Source organism: Anguilla rostrata, chromosome 5 (assembly GCF_018555375.3).
Source record: "Anguilla rostrata isolate EN2019 chromosome 5, ASM1855537v3, whole genome shotgun sequence".
Taxonomy (NCBI): domain Eukaryota; kingdom Metazoa; phylum Chordata; class Actinopteri; order Anguilliformes; family Anguillidae; genus Anguilla; species Anguilla rostrata.
The window spans coordinates 11,314,778-11,329,222 of NC_057937.1; the positions used below are offsets into that span (position 1 = coordinate 11,314,778).

Genomic DNA, 14,445 nt, shown 5'->3' on the forward strand with positions numbered 1-14,445 from the left:
ATTACCCCGCTCAGTAATAGCATTTTAGAAATATTTTGCATCTTGGCACGGGGCAAACGCACAGCTCTGGACTTACGGTTATGTCAACCGGAAGATGAACATCTGGTCTGAGCGCTATGCGGCTATACGCTTCATTAAAACCGGGCAGGGTTCTCTGTGCTATTTCAATTATGCACAGAGAGCCTCGGCCGCAACCAAAAACATAACACACAGATGAATAATGAACATGAGAGTAACAGGGAGCTGGAAGGAGGCCCACATATACCGCACCAGGAGAAGAGACAGACAAAAAAAATGCATCCGAAACAAGATCAAGGAAATCATGAGAGATGAAATCATAAGAAAATGAAAGAAAGGGGAAAACACCGGTCTCATGCTTTTTCTTCTGTGCACAGACCTACGGCTGATTTAGTATTAATTATATTGCAACAATTTCCATTAACGAAAACAGACAGACTCTGCTATTTTGTATTCCTGTCAATTACTGTTTATGCACAGCGGAAGAACCAGAACTAAGGAAGCCAGTGAGATGTACAAAGGAGAGAGCAAATGCCTTTGTTTTACAATCATTCAGGAAACATTTTTTGCTTGATTGCTTCAAAATTATGGAGCGTGGCAATTTATATGAGAATTACCATTTATATTTTATCGCATTGCACGAAGCAGTACTGATTCACCACTGAAAATGTGATTGTTCACATTTAATGATACTGGCTCAACAAAATTTGATTTAATTTAAAAGCCAGTTCTGTGGTTGTTAATGATATATATTTTTAAAACAATCATATGTTTTGCTGTAATAAATTAATTAAATGTTAAGTGAAATCAGGTTAAGTGAAACAGGGGCGACATAGCTCAGGAGGTAAGACCGATTGTCTGGCAGTCGGAGGGTTGCCGGTTCAAACCCCGCCCTGGGCATGTCGAAGTGTCCTTGAGCAAGACACCTAACCCCTAACTGCTCTGGCGAATGAGAGGCATCAATTGTAAAGCGCTTTGGATAAAAGCGCTATATAAATGCAGTCCATTTACCATTTACCAAGTGGACAGGACCAATGCTGTAACTGTGTTGTGTGACAGTGAGTAAAATGGAATTAATAAGAGTGAAATTTATTACAACTGGCAAGCCTGCTATACAGTAAATAAATAAATAAATAAATAACCAGTGCCATGACCATTAACAGGTAACCACTTGACCGGAAACAAAAAGACAAAAATCTAACACGTGGTAAAAAGTAACACAGACTTTTTAAGTAGAGGCATTCCGCTCGAACAACATATTAATTTACCACCTCTTTGTCTCCAACAAACAGCAGGAGAGTTCAATAAATATTTTGGGAGATATTGCCGAAAGTTTGTTTTGGCTATATGCAAGTGATTTTTATTACTGTCTTTTTAAGTCTTTTGCTGTATTGTGTGTGCATAACAAAGAGTATGCAATTGTAAGGAGTCTTTTAGTGACTACCAGATCGTATAGTTTTCATGTAGCATGCTAGCTTGCTGAGAAACCCCTCCCCCACCCACCTACCCCAACAGGCTAAAATGCATTCTCTGTCCAACTTTTGCCTTTATACATATACTGTATAAGTATCCCTGGATTTTTTGTGAAACACTTGGAGAAGGTACATTTAGTCTTACACTGAATTTACTACTGAGTGTATGTACACTGAACATAAGCCTCTTATTGAAATTGATTTTAACTCTGAGATAAACTACTTTAACTTTGCTTTGAATACTTACATAGCATCAGTGGTTGCTGAAATTAATTAAATTAAGATGAAAATAAAATAACAAACCATGTTGCATTTACTACATTTAAGAACAGCATATAATGCAAGGGTATGCCTTTATTTTCACAGAGAGACACAACAGTTTTTTTTTCCTCCTATTTTATATCTCTTGATTTAAGATTAGTTTTCCATGATCAGGAAATGGGGGTAAACAGAAATATGAAAGGAAATTAAGAGCAGTATCAATATGGTATCTTCCTTTATTGATTGTCAAAAGATATACTGTACCATAAGCGTACAATGGCATGCCATTATACCCATATCCAAGTCAGAAATATAGCTGCTTTTTTGCCTCTGGTTAGTTAACCCAGGATAATGAAAGCTTGTACCATTTCGTTTGCTTATTGTGTAGGTCAGATATAATTTTGCACACCAATAATGAGAGATGACACAATTGTTATGCAAGCTCCCTCCAGACTTCATGACTTAAATGAAGGGCATAGAGAATAGAGTTTTCAGTTAATTATATCATATTTTGTTTTAATGAAAGCACAAAGGTCTATGGGCTTGTTATTGAAAAGGGAACAGTAAATGAACACAGCTGATGTCCACTCAGTCCCATGCCTGTAGATAAATAAATGGCGTGCTTTATATGATTATACTTCAGTTAATAAGATATATAAGTCTTAGAAGACATATTAAAATTTAGCCAGTCTCGCCTCAGTCAGTGCAAAGTGCCATCACAACTCACGATTAGAGTAAGATTCTATTAAGATGGCTCTGACTGAGTTTGTGACTCTTCTCGTCTATACCAACAAAATCAAACTTGTTTAATATGTTTGTGATGGTAAATGACGTAATTTATGATCTTACACTGCCAACAGCCAATGGGTGCGCTGTTTTCATCTGACATCAGCACACTGGAGGAGGGTTAAGTTAAAAAATCTCCAAAAGAATCCTGTGCAAGTGATTCCCCATCATTGCTGATATGTGCCCCTCTAAGACAGCCCATGATTGCGGTTAAATGTGAGAGCGTGTCATACTTTAGTTGTCTAGAAGTTGTCTAGTATAAGGCCACCTTTATAGAAGTACAAGACAGCAGTGTTAGTTTCAGAAATTAAAGTGTGATATCACTAAGAAGGGGTAGAAGGCCCATATATGTGCCATAAAAGTGACAAGTTATAAAAAAAGTAAGGCATCCACATAAGTTATATGGAATAGACCTGTGTTTTATGGATTTTATCCATACCTTCCCCCATTCTTTTCATGAGCTGTGTCTCTTCAAACCAAATTCAGTGATTTATATGATTCATTAATTCCTATAAAAGTGGGTGAGAAGTGTATAAAGACTAGAGGGCTGCAGATATGCAGAGCGATTTGAATAATGTATTAGACAGGATCATTTATATTCGTACTGCATTTAATCAATAACTTCAGCTGCTGTTTATTATGCAATGCTTCCTAAAATGGTCCAAATAAACTGTCAATAAAAATGCCAGTTCCATTTAGAAAGAGGTTTTGCGCCATTTTAAAATACTAATCATTCTGAAGGCCTGCTCTTTTTTTTACATTGGAGTCTGAAATGCATCTTTTGAGAGGCTTTCTTACTGTGACACAAACACACACACACGCAGAGATATTATTTCCCATTCATTCTTAAGTATGGAGAGCACTTTCCATTGAGTTTAAGAAGGCATGCAATTAGTGGACACAGGTGATGCACTCATAGGAGTACTTGGCCGATAATGAAATTGCATCGGTTTTGTTTTTTTTCTTCTGCTTTTGAATCTCATTAAGAAACACGGTCACCGTTTTCTATATCTAACCAAGTCAATCACATTCATGCAAAGTTTACGAAAGAAACTCCACAACATCTGTGCATGTGCACAAAGAAGTAAAAAAAAAGAGAACGGGCTACTGAAGGGTGCAGTTTTTTAAGCTGGAACTCTTTTATATTGAGGAAAGGAAACAGAACTAGACTGGGTATAAAGATCAAATAAAAAAAGCTTTTCTGCCTCCCATAGTAGCTTTTCAGAAAACACTGTATTCAATTAACTGCCAGTGGCTCCTGCTGCACCTTTAAAAAAAAATGGTGTAGAGTTCCTGCCTTGTGTGATAACAGATTAGATTTTGTGAGATACAGTATGAATAGGACAGAGAGAGAGAGAATGAGAGATAGAGAGAATGTATGTTAAGAGAGAGAAGGAGAGTGAGAGATCATTTTAATGGCAATGAAATATTCAGATTAAGGCAGTATGATCTTCTGGTACTAATACACTGTCCAGTAGATGGCACACTGTTCTACAGATTCTACCCTCTGCATAGCTTTATAACTCTCGAGACACAGACAGGTGCCATACATCTCCTATGCTCCACTGAGTCATAGACTCCTACACTGAGACTTGAGGGGCTGCTGTTGTACAATAAAGACAAAGCATATGTTTATAACCTTCCACACTATTCTGTAATAGTGAAATACTCTTTCAGTTTCATGGATCATACATTGTGAGATATTTTGTGTCAGGCGGCACTCGGGTCCACTTTTCTGTTTCCCTAATGCATCCGAGTCATTGTGGACAGAGAGAGAGATGTTCTGGTATTGATTTTACAGGATGTTTTTCTATAATCTCTCCAGCTCTCTGACAATATATGCTTCATCTCTCAGCACAACCCAAATGTTTTTCTTCCAAGATTCAAGCCAAAATGTTTTACCAAAACCTAACATGTCACAATGAAACCTGTTATACATCTACCTACCTTTTATTCGTCCAATGTGCTGCTGGCCATCCTCTATTTAATGGTGAGTGGCTACCTGCTCAGGTGTAACAGTGGTTAGGGCCCTAGCTAGCTGTGCTGTAGAACAAGTGGTGCTATTCAGTTGCTGAGCTGAAGACTAAGGTCCCCAGCCGAGTGAACCAACTGCACTCTTACCGAAGCTTCAGGGGGAACATCCGCTTCTGCATTGGATCTGCGCACGCTCGCTGATATTTCTGAACTCTGGCTTGACTCATCTTGGATTGCATGGGTGGTGCGAGGAGACAAAAGCTTTCCAGAATTCAGACTGAGGCAAAATAGTATATCCGCGGCTCATGTCCAAGGAAATCTAGTGTAGTATATTCTTGCTGTTTTCATCTTAATAAAAATTAGTTGCCATACAGTGTGGCTAGGGCAATCAAGATGTGGGGCCTTATTTAAAAATGCGTGCCAAAGACAAATCACTATGATTAAGTTAATGAGCAGAGGGAATTGAAGCAATGGGTATATTATTTAAATTTGTAATGCGATTTTGTTTTTCAAATTGCACAAAGCATGACTGACACATTTATTTCCTTATAAATATCTAAAATGCTTTCCATTCCAAGGCAAATATCATATATTTGTCATTCATTGTGTAGTGGGCTGAAATACTGCAATATCAGACATTACATTACATTACATTACATTCATTTAGCAGACGCTTTTATCCAAAGCGACGTACAAAAGTGCATTTTCATGATCGTAGACAACTGCTGAAGGGATTCAGTAGGTACAATTACTTAATTTGTAAAGCATTTTAGCCAGAACAAGAACACTATCCTGTCTAACATCTGCAAAGCCTAAACTGGCTGAAAATAGCTTTACAGTATTAGGACAAATACAATTTACCAAGAATGCAGATTGGGGCAACTGTAACAAGTACAGGAAAAGGTTTTTTATTTTTTTTTTCATTCCATGGAGGTCATTCCATGAATAAAATCCAGACACTATTTATATGTATTATACACATACAAATGCCACTATCCTTTCCCCCGATTTTCTTTTGGAATGGCATTCAATGACTTATCTTCAAATAACGGAATGAATGAAATAAACGATACACGAATTAAAGAACCACAGCAAATCTGGGGACACGCTTCTTTCCACCTCCGTCTCGGTCAATGGAGCCTCGAAACTGTACTTACAAACTCGACTAATTAAACAGTAAGCACAGCATTCCAAAATAGATACTCACATTTACAAGTATAATTTGCCCACACCTTCAACGTAGACATGTCACGCGGCATAATGTTTTCAGAAACACCGTTCACGTTCCAGAGATTTCCGCTTGTGGTCCCTAGTGAACAATCTGAGAAGGCGAATATCTGCACCAAATAAGAACACTTCAGGTAATTGTCGAACGTGAGTCGGTATACACTAACTGATATGCATTTACTAACTACAAATACAGAAAGAAGAATTTAATATTCCCACATACATGTATGATTTCACAATACACTGAACTGTGCTTCAGCAGGTCGCTACAAATATGAATGAACATATGTGTCATTCAATTATGATTACACGCCACACAACACTGTGTATTGCTATAAGTCATACTATATTAATTGCAAAATCATCCCAAACAAATGCCCATTAAACAAAAAGACTGAAATACTAAGGAAAGTGCAGAAAACTCCCCAATATATTTCCTAGGGATGGGTCCATAACATCATAACCCAAAAACGGGTCACAATTAAGCTTTTAAACTGGAGTAACATCACAGTCACACAGTGTGATAAACTAGCAACTTGGTAGGTCCAAAGATGAATTGTAGTGACTAACATAATTTCAAGAAAGAATCATAAATTTATAAAAAACAAAAAATATTTAATTAAAACCTAAAATTAAACAAAAATGATTTTTGCGTATGATATAGGCTATCCTTGCTATATCATCAGCTGAGCACTGCATTTAGTGCAATCATCATAGCTCTCTATATGAGATGAGTAAAACTGTGAGAAAAGTGCTGACTTCTGGATAGTTGGCTCCACCTCCTGGGTGACTGAAAAATAGATATATTGGATTTGCATGGGAGCAAAGTATCGTCATTTTACAAGTATTCCGAGTTGGCAGAACCCCAAAACCTGTTGTGCTCTCCTCAATCTCTGGTCCTGCTGCACACAACATGAGATATGCATTTTAAATAAATACATAATAAATAAATAAATAAATAAATAAATAAATAAATCTACTTAAGTGATTAGGTTAAATGCGTTAATTCCTTGGGAAAAGCTCTGGCATCTGCATCTTTACACATTAATACAATATATCCTATTCAGGGATCAAATGGGATATTACATAGTTCAATCAATTCTTCAACACACCCTGCCACTGTACAATAATATAATATGGCATGATATTTTTAGTGTTTACGTGTTTAATGGATAGGTTATGTGTTTATATGTAATGTTATTATTACCGTTTTATTATTTGTGTAAATGGAAATGGCGTCTTCCCCCTTTTTAGAAACAAATCTTAATAGTTGTTGGAATTCACGCTTCATTTTGTCAACTGACTTTTGTTTATTTATAAAACAACGCTTTTATCCAAAGCGACGTACAAAAGTGCATTTTCATGATCGTAGACAACTGCTGAACACGGGTTCAGTAAGGTACAATTACTTATTTTGTACAGGCGGAGACTTATTCAGTAGGCGGAGACTGGGATTCTAGATTTCCTCTCTGCTCTTTTGTGTGCAAACGGTAAGTTGTTACTTCGTGGACCGTAATGTAATGCATTCCATTGCAAGCTACGGTACATTTTGCCCTTGATTCAATTTATAATGCGTTCAAAAGTATTCACACTTCATGATTCAAATGATTCTTAATCCGTCTCCGTGCCAGGCCTGACAACAACATTTTGAATGGCTGCTAAACGGGAACAGCTTGACAGTTGCCTCGCTACGTTAAGATATATGCCGTTTAATTACTTGCTGCCTTCTTGACTTGCTATCTAGCCATCTACTTTTATGCATTCAATACACACATCGCTACTTAATGCAGCATGCTGTAGTGTTTTGCATTTTTCGGTGAGGGCAGCCTCCCGTGCAACGGATCTGTCCAACGTATTTAGCCAACACTGTTAGCTATGAATGATACAATTAACAACCGTTTGTGGATGAACGGCAACAAAGGATGCAAAGTGCACTGCATGCAATACGCACACAAACATTGTTACACGTAAAGAAAAGTTACAGGCTGTTTAAATAAACTACGATCTGAAGAAGGCCGGTCAAAGTCTAGCTTTTTATTATTCAATGAGCATGTTGCCAAGTAGCCTACGTTGCAGTTACTGGCAGGAAGCAGCGAACTTCTTTAACATCGGTTCTAATGTTCTGTTGGTTGTCGGTGAATATCTTAGACAGTTCACACAGTTTAGTCTATTATCGTTGTAATAACTCAATTCTTGGTTGAACCAACAACCCATGTACCGTCACCCTAGTTGTACCCTGTTTGATTAATATTTGACTAGAAAGTTCTGCCTGCACAAACCCTGGTGAGAGTCATGGCAAAGTGCATAGCCTACTGCTTACTGTGCAACTACACATGGTTGTTTTCAGCGTATCCAAATGGATTGACTGTTGCACAAGACGCGCAAGAAAATGACTATTCTTATTTCAGCATCGCTCTACCTTGATTTTAATGTGAACATTGAGAGAATACTGACTAATCTTAATTTTGTTTTTTACACAGCTCGTCACCTTTAAGACTTTGCAGTGCATCATGGGTCGGCTGGACGGGAAAGTGATTGTGTTGTCGGCGGCCGCACAAGGAATTGGTCGCGCAGCAGCCGTAGTAACGTATCTCAGAACCATCTTCAGACTTATAACACCTTTTTATATAGTGGTGCAGACTGTATATACAGCGTTTCAATTCTAGACATGCAACACTTCTATGATATTTTTAAAACTTGTCGAGTTTTGTCAAACTTGAATGTTCTTGTTTTCTAAGAATAGCTAATTGTAAAGAGCTGTATGGAAATGTTCTCAGCCACGAGACTGAAACAGTATTCACGTTTTTATTTTTGATGTAATAAAAATGAATCAAGCTTTACATCTGCCTCCAAAAGCAAAATGTGATAGAGTGTGGGCCATAGCCTGTACCTCACTGAAGTCAAAAAAGAAAAGACATTAATAGTAATACTCTGATATTTAAAATACCTTTTGCATTACAAGTTGGTCAATAATTGTGGAAATAATATTGTTTGTGTTTACACAGGCATTTGCCAAAGAGGGTGCGCATGTCATGGCAACTGACATCAATGCTGAGAAGCTGAAAGAACTGGACAGCTATCCTAGTAAGTTTTTTTAGTGCTGTTTCTGCCTGAATCACTGCTGCCACCTCGTGGTACTTTTTGACTCTTTAAAAATGACCTTGATAAACAAGGCAGAGTAATCATTTATGAATTATTTTGGTTATTCCCCTGTGGCGTCTTTTTGGCTGTAATTGACCTTGAAGATTCAACCATCAACATGGCCTATATGACTTAATACACGCACATTAGATAGAAGCTATCGAGACATTTTGAAGATATCCAAAATAAGAAAGCAATGAAGAGGAAAGCATCTCAACTATTTTGCTGTAAAGATTGACTTTGCTTTGGCATGCCTTGAAAGAAATGGCAACAGCCCTACTGTCTTGTGGTTTATATTGCATTATGCATGTAGGAGACTCGCACAAGTGAACTGAAACGGAGGTAGATTACACCTCTGAATCAAAGGTACCTTCTCACCCATTAGTAATACAATTTGCCATGTCTGTGCTCATAGGATATTAGCTGTGTATATAGAACAGCTTTTCTTCCTGAGAAACACATCAAAGACCTGCACCGTGAAGCTTTCTGTACATGTCCTACGGCCTGCAAAGTAATCCTAATAATCAAGGAACAAATCACCTCACATGACTTGGAGTGTTTTCCCCTTAGATTCTCCCCTCTGTCCCGTCTCGACTGTTTTACAAGGTTTTAAATCTGACCCGACCTTTTATTCAGATATTAAGACCAAGGTTGTGGACGTGACCAAGCGGGATCAAGTCGAGGCCTTGGCCAATGAACTGGACCACATCGATGTGCTCTTCAATGTGGCAGGGTACTGAATCTAAAAAAATCCTTTACAGCATGTACCTCTTCCTGCTTTTAACATTTTAAGTTGATGGCACACTGCATACCTGACATTTTTACATGTCAATAAACTTTTCAAAGTATTACATGAACAGACGTGTTGTGTCCATGGGTATGTGCCAAATTACTAGCATTAGAAGGCTAAGGTATAGTCTTTTGTGGACCAGATAGGCTACGATAGTCCCATAGGACGGACAGTGTTTGTCCTTGACAGGTTTGTGCATCATGGGACGATCCTGGACTGTGAGGAGAAGGACTGGGACTTCACCATGAACGTCAACGTGCGCAGCATGTACCTGATGATCAAGGCATTTCTGCCCAAGGTGACCGATTCCCACAGCTAGGTCTGTAATCTGAACTATGGGGAAAAAATGCTAGAGAGTACATTTACAGCACTGAGAAAACACTGTGTGCGCCATCTCATACACAGAAATGAAAACAACACAAGTGTTTTACGAGTGGAATGTAATACCATTGCCCATCTTTTACGTGGGATGAAATGCACTGCGGTGCGAGCCCATCTAATATGCAGGAACATCACAACAGTTCCCCTCTTCTTTAGCAAAGACGAAGAGTGTACATTCCACCTTGTTTACAGGAGAGAAAACACAGCATGATGCCTCTTGCCTTTAACTCGGGGGGAAATGCAACCTTTCATTGAACTGTCACCACAGAACTGCTCCTCTTGACAAATTCCCAGTGGCCATTAAAAAGAACCCCTGATCAGTTGTGAGGGGAAATGTGTTTGTCATCTCTTTAATATTCCATCTACCGAAGTGGTTATGTGTAAAGACTGGATGTTTGCGAATTCTTTGTTTGACATTTATCATGTCTTATACTCAGATGTTGGCTCGCAAGTCTGGGAATATCATTAACATGGCATCCGTGGCATCTTCTATAAAAGGTAAAATGAGTGATACCTTTTGGGATCATAAGCTGTTTAGGTAACTTTTACATAAATATAAATATTTTAGCAAGACAGTATTATGTTGTCCAGGTTAAGTCATTTTAATGCAGAGATCTGAAACTCCGGTCCTGGAGGCCTGCAGTGTTTTCTAGTGTTTCAACATTTAAGTGCATAATTTAAGCCCAAATGACTTGTTTCCAAGACCTACATTTCCAAGACCTACTAATTGTAAGGAAATGACAAAAAATTCAGATCTCCAGGTCTGTAATTTGAGATCCCTGATTTTCAGTTCCAGAAACATGAATATTACAGTATATCTTGTTGTTTAGTAGGGGTTCAGGCAGCCCTGGTGCTAACTTTTACCATACCTTTCTAACCTAGCCCATGTTTACTGTGTGAACTGGATTTAACATGTTAATGGCGATGGATTACTGTTACATATTGAGTATTGTACCTTATTGGACCTGCATTTTTTCAATGACCTTTGGTATGTACTTATTGTACGCCGCTTTAGATAAAAATGTCTGCCAAATAAATGTAATGTAATGTAACTACATTAGATAAAACTGTACCTTGGCTTCTCTTTCCTTCAGGTGTGCCACAAAGGTGTGTGTACAGCACATCCAAGGCTGCTGTTATCGGACTCACCAAATCGGTGGCTGCAGATTTCATAGAGCAGGGCATACGCTGCAACTGCATCTGTCCAGGTAGTCACACAGCCTCCATATTCTTCTGTGCAATCACACTTTACCCACTCATCCTAGTCATTATTTCCTATCTGTCTGTCACCAAGTAAAAACTGTGCAACGCAGCAAATATTATCACCTTGTGGAACAAGTTCAAGGTTGGCCAATACTGCCTTGCAGTCTGGAATTGTGTGGTCTTGTAGCCCTTTTAGCATGACATTTACACACACTGTTGTGGAAAATAATTATGTTACTTGCTATAAATTCATAGAATGTAGGATTTTTTATAAAGAATGTTCAGAAGGCTTATGACCCCTGTAATACGTAGTATAAATTACCTCTTCTGTGAATGCATGCATTATTATCTGTTGCTGCTATGCCAACATGACAGACTAGTGTGATACTGAGGCCTTTATACTTAGCACATCAATAGGAATCTCAGGGTTATGGTAACATTTACATTAAAGTTTATAAAAAAAGTATTTTCTTTGTAGTCTTACTCTCTGTTGTCATGGTGACTTCAGTGTTTATCTGTATCTGCTACTCCAAGTTAAATGCCGTGTTCGGTGTTAGGCACTGTAAAGTCCCTCAAATGGTTCTTTCCTGTGCATTTGCAGGGACGGTGGATACTCCATCGTTGAGAGACAGAATCCAGGCCAGACCCAACCCAGAACAGGTATTTCCTTTGGTCATGGTCACTCATTTTGTGATTAGCTTACTAGGGCAAAGTAAGTCAGTGAGAAACATTATTCACCCGATTCCTGACACACTAGTACACTAAGGGATAACTTGGTCCCCTCCTTGGTTCTTGGTTGAGAAACTGAGAGCAAACTTTGAGCCATATCATCAATTTGTGCTTTAATGTTGTATGATAAGGTTTATAATATTACACAATGGAATTTAAGCGGGAGACAGTTCAAGACATAAGTTTCTGAGGACGTTGTTGCACTGATTGACATTTCATTCCACCCATCATTATGGCTAATATAAAGCCATTATAATGCTCTGAGATTGGGCCATTATCAATAAGAATATCTGAAATATTTATCTAATTTCAGTGATCTTGAAAATCAGTGTTCTCAAGCCTGAAGGTGTAGTATTGTGTGGTCACATGCTTGGATAGTTCTACCTCATTGGTCCACGTCTGTCCTCAGGCCTTGAAAGACTTCCTGGCCAGACAGAAAACTGGCAGGATGTGCACGGCTGAAGAAGTGGCGCATCTCTGTGTGTACCTGGCCTCGGATGAGGTGAGCACCTTTATGTATAACACAACACTGAGGCTTACAGTAAGTGAAAAGACAAATGACGTAGAATAACCACTACTGATTTCAGGTTTTGCATTGGAATTTTTTGTCATGAAAAATGATGTCTGACTTTTGAAATGAAGCGATAACCACAAATAGGTGGCAGCACATGCCTGGTTTAAACCAGTAGGTCAGTTCATTTATACGCCAAATCAAATGCTCTGTTTGAGAGGGCAAATTATCACTTAGACATGCTGAAGTAAACCGGGTCTTAGGGTTGACTGTCTCTAGTACTCAATGCTAAAGAGCACAGCCAAAGCACTATCAAATTAAACATTGCCAAAGATTACTGCTTTCAAGAAGTCCATAGTAAGGAATTTAGCCATTTTAAAGGCGAAGGGATGAACAGTGATTTAATCCTAGAGGGCTGATGTATGCTTGAGGGAAGATGTGCTCCGGCTAATGGGGATTAGTGTGAATTACTGTTTACTCTTACAGTGATTACCATGTATCCATGACTAGTACATCAGCATATGTGATGGGATGCACAGGCTACTTTTACAATTTGTGTTCCCATTCTATTATGTGTTTTAGTGTGTGAATACTCATATATTACTCATTGCCTCTTGGACACCTTTGCATGAGGGATATTAATATCAGTGGGACCTTTCTGGTATAATAAGGACAAATAAATAAATGTTTCGCTTATTTCAGAAACATTTATTGTTCCTTTTTGTAGTCTGCCTATGTGACTGGAACAGAACACATCATTGATGGGGGCTGGAGACTCTGAAGTGCTTACTTTGGAACCAAAGGCCACAACTGTATGGGAGCTTCAAAATGCAACCTTTCAGCACTTGCATGACATCCTGTTTTTTTCTCTAAAATAATGAAAAAAAAAAAAAAACATTTATTTTTTGTCTGTAATCATTTGAAAATTGATCTGAAGACCAATTGATGATCATTTGTACTGCCACAATGCCTTAAAGAATTAGTTCACTTTCTGGATTTTAAAGATAGTATTTCAGCTTTAGTGTATGTTTTTAAACTGAATGTTTTAAGATGTAAATATATGGCACTGTATACTATAATATTTTAACTATCATAGTGCCCCTTCAAAAGTTGTTCAAGGTCTGACTAACATTAGATGTTATTTGTGGATAGATGATACAGTTTTGTTAACTGTAGCCTCCTGCGTGATCTTAATGGATAAGATGTGTCTTCCATTGGGCTATACCTATAGCACATGGGCTAGATTGAGTCGACAGAACAAAGGCACTGAGCTAAGGACCTTACAGAATTAATTTTTACTTTAATAGGATAGGATTAACCCTTTCCATCCAGAGCTATAAATAGACTGGTACAATCTGCCATTCTGTCAAACACACTAGAGTGAAATGTAAATTCGTGTTCCCTGTTTGAACTGCTGCCGATGCAGACATGTCAAACTTGTTTGATTCAATCATCCTATTAAGGTTAACCCAAAAGTTACCGAATTTGTAATAAACTGCTCTTTATTACAGAACTCATATTGTCTGTTGCATATATAGCCTAAACATGTTTTCAATTATTGTTTCAATTCTTCAAAAGCATCAACTGTTGGAAATAAAAATATTTAGAAACAAAAAGAAAAAAAAATAGAGCAGTTAATTGTTTAACTGGAAAATCACACTGGAAACGTATTTTATGTGAAAACAGTTATCATAATTATAACATGATTCCTTCAGGGTTCTGCTAGCTATCAAACTGTGCAGAGGTAAAGTAACTAAATCCATCTTGGTTTATCGGTATCGTTTCCACGTTTATTTCCCCTTGTGGACTGTGGAGGACTTCAGGTAGGCTACTCGCAGAGTCCACGTGTAGCCTAACTGTTGTGGACGGCATGAATTAACCTAATGTGATTCATTATTAAACGTTTCATGTTATTGTGCGTTGGCTTTAAATTTGCCATGTGTGAACTGTCA

At 38.1% G+C, this 14,445-nt stretch overlaps 1 protein-coding gene across 3 annotated transcripts; it reads left to right on the top strand.

Moving 5' to 3' along the window:
- Positions 1-7,093: 7,093 nt before the first annotated feature.
- On the top strand, positions 7,094-14,006 carry bdh2 (3-hydroxybutyrate dehydrogenase, type 2). 3 transcript variants are annotated; one of them, XM_064335124.1, is made up of 10 exons: positions 7,094-7,228; positions 8,219-8,320; positions 8,744-8,822; positions 9,516-9,612; positions 9,859-9,967; positions 10,488-10,548; positions 11,145-11,258; positions 11,855-11,913; positions 12,392-12,484; positions 13,221-14,006. In XM_064335124.1, the coding sequence occupies exons 2-10, from the start codon at positions 8,249-8,251 to the stop codon at positions 13,272-13,274; spliced, it is 738 nt and encodes a 245-aa protein (XP_064191194.1). In that variant the 5' UTR covers positions 7,094-7,228; positions 8,219-8,248; the 3' UTR covers positions 13,275-14,006. The 3 variants fall into 3 exon arrangements, with proteins under 3 accessions (XP_064191194.1, XP_064191196.1, XP_064191195.1); XM_064335126.1 differs by lacking the exon at positions 7,094-7,228 and adding an exon at positions 7,803-7,952; XM_064335125.1 differs by lacking the exon at positions 7,094-7,228 and adding an exon at positions 7,811-8,021.
- Positions 14,007-14,445: the final 439 nt, after the last annotated feature.

What these genes read in the sequence shown, in the direction of transcription:
- bdh2 (XM_064335124.1), top strand. Translation starts at nt 8,249, where the DNA reads ATGGGTCGGCTGGACGGGAAAGTGATTGTGTTGTCGGCGGCCGCACAA. An exon ending in CGTGGCATCTTCTATAAAAG is followed by an intron (nt 10,549 to 11,144) that starts GTAAAATGAGTG and finishes TCTTTCCTTCAG; the next exon opens with GTGTGCCACAAAGGTGTGTG. An exon ending in CCAGACCCAACCCAGAACAG is followed by an intron (nt 11,914 to 12,391) that starts GTATTTCCTTTG and finishes GTCTGTCCTCAG; the next exon opens with GCCTTGAAAGACTTCCTGGC.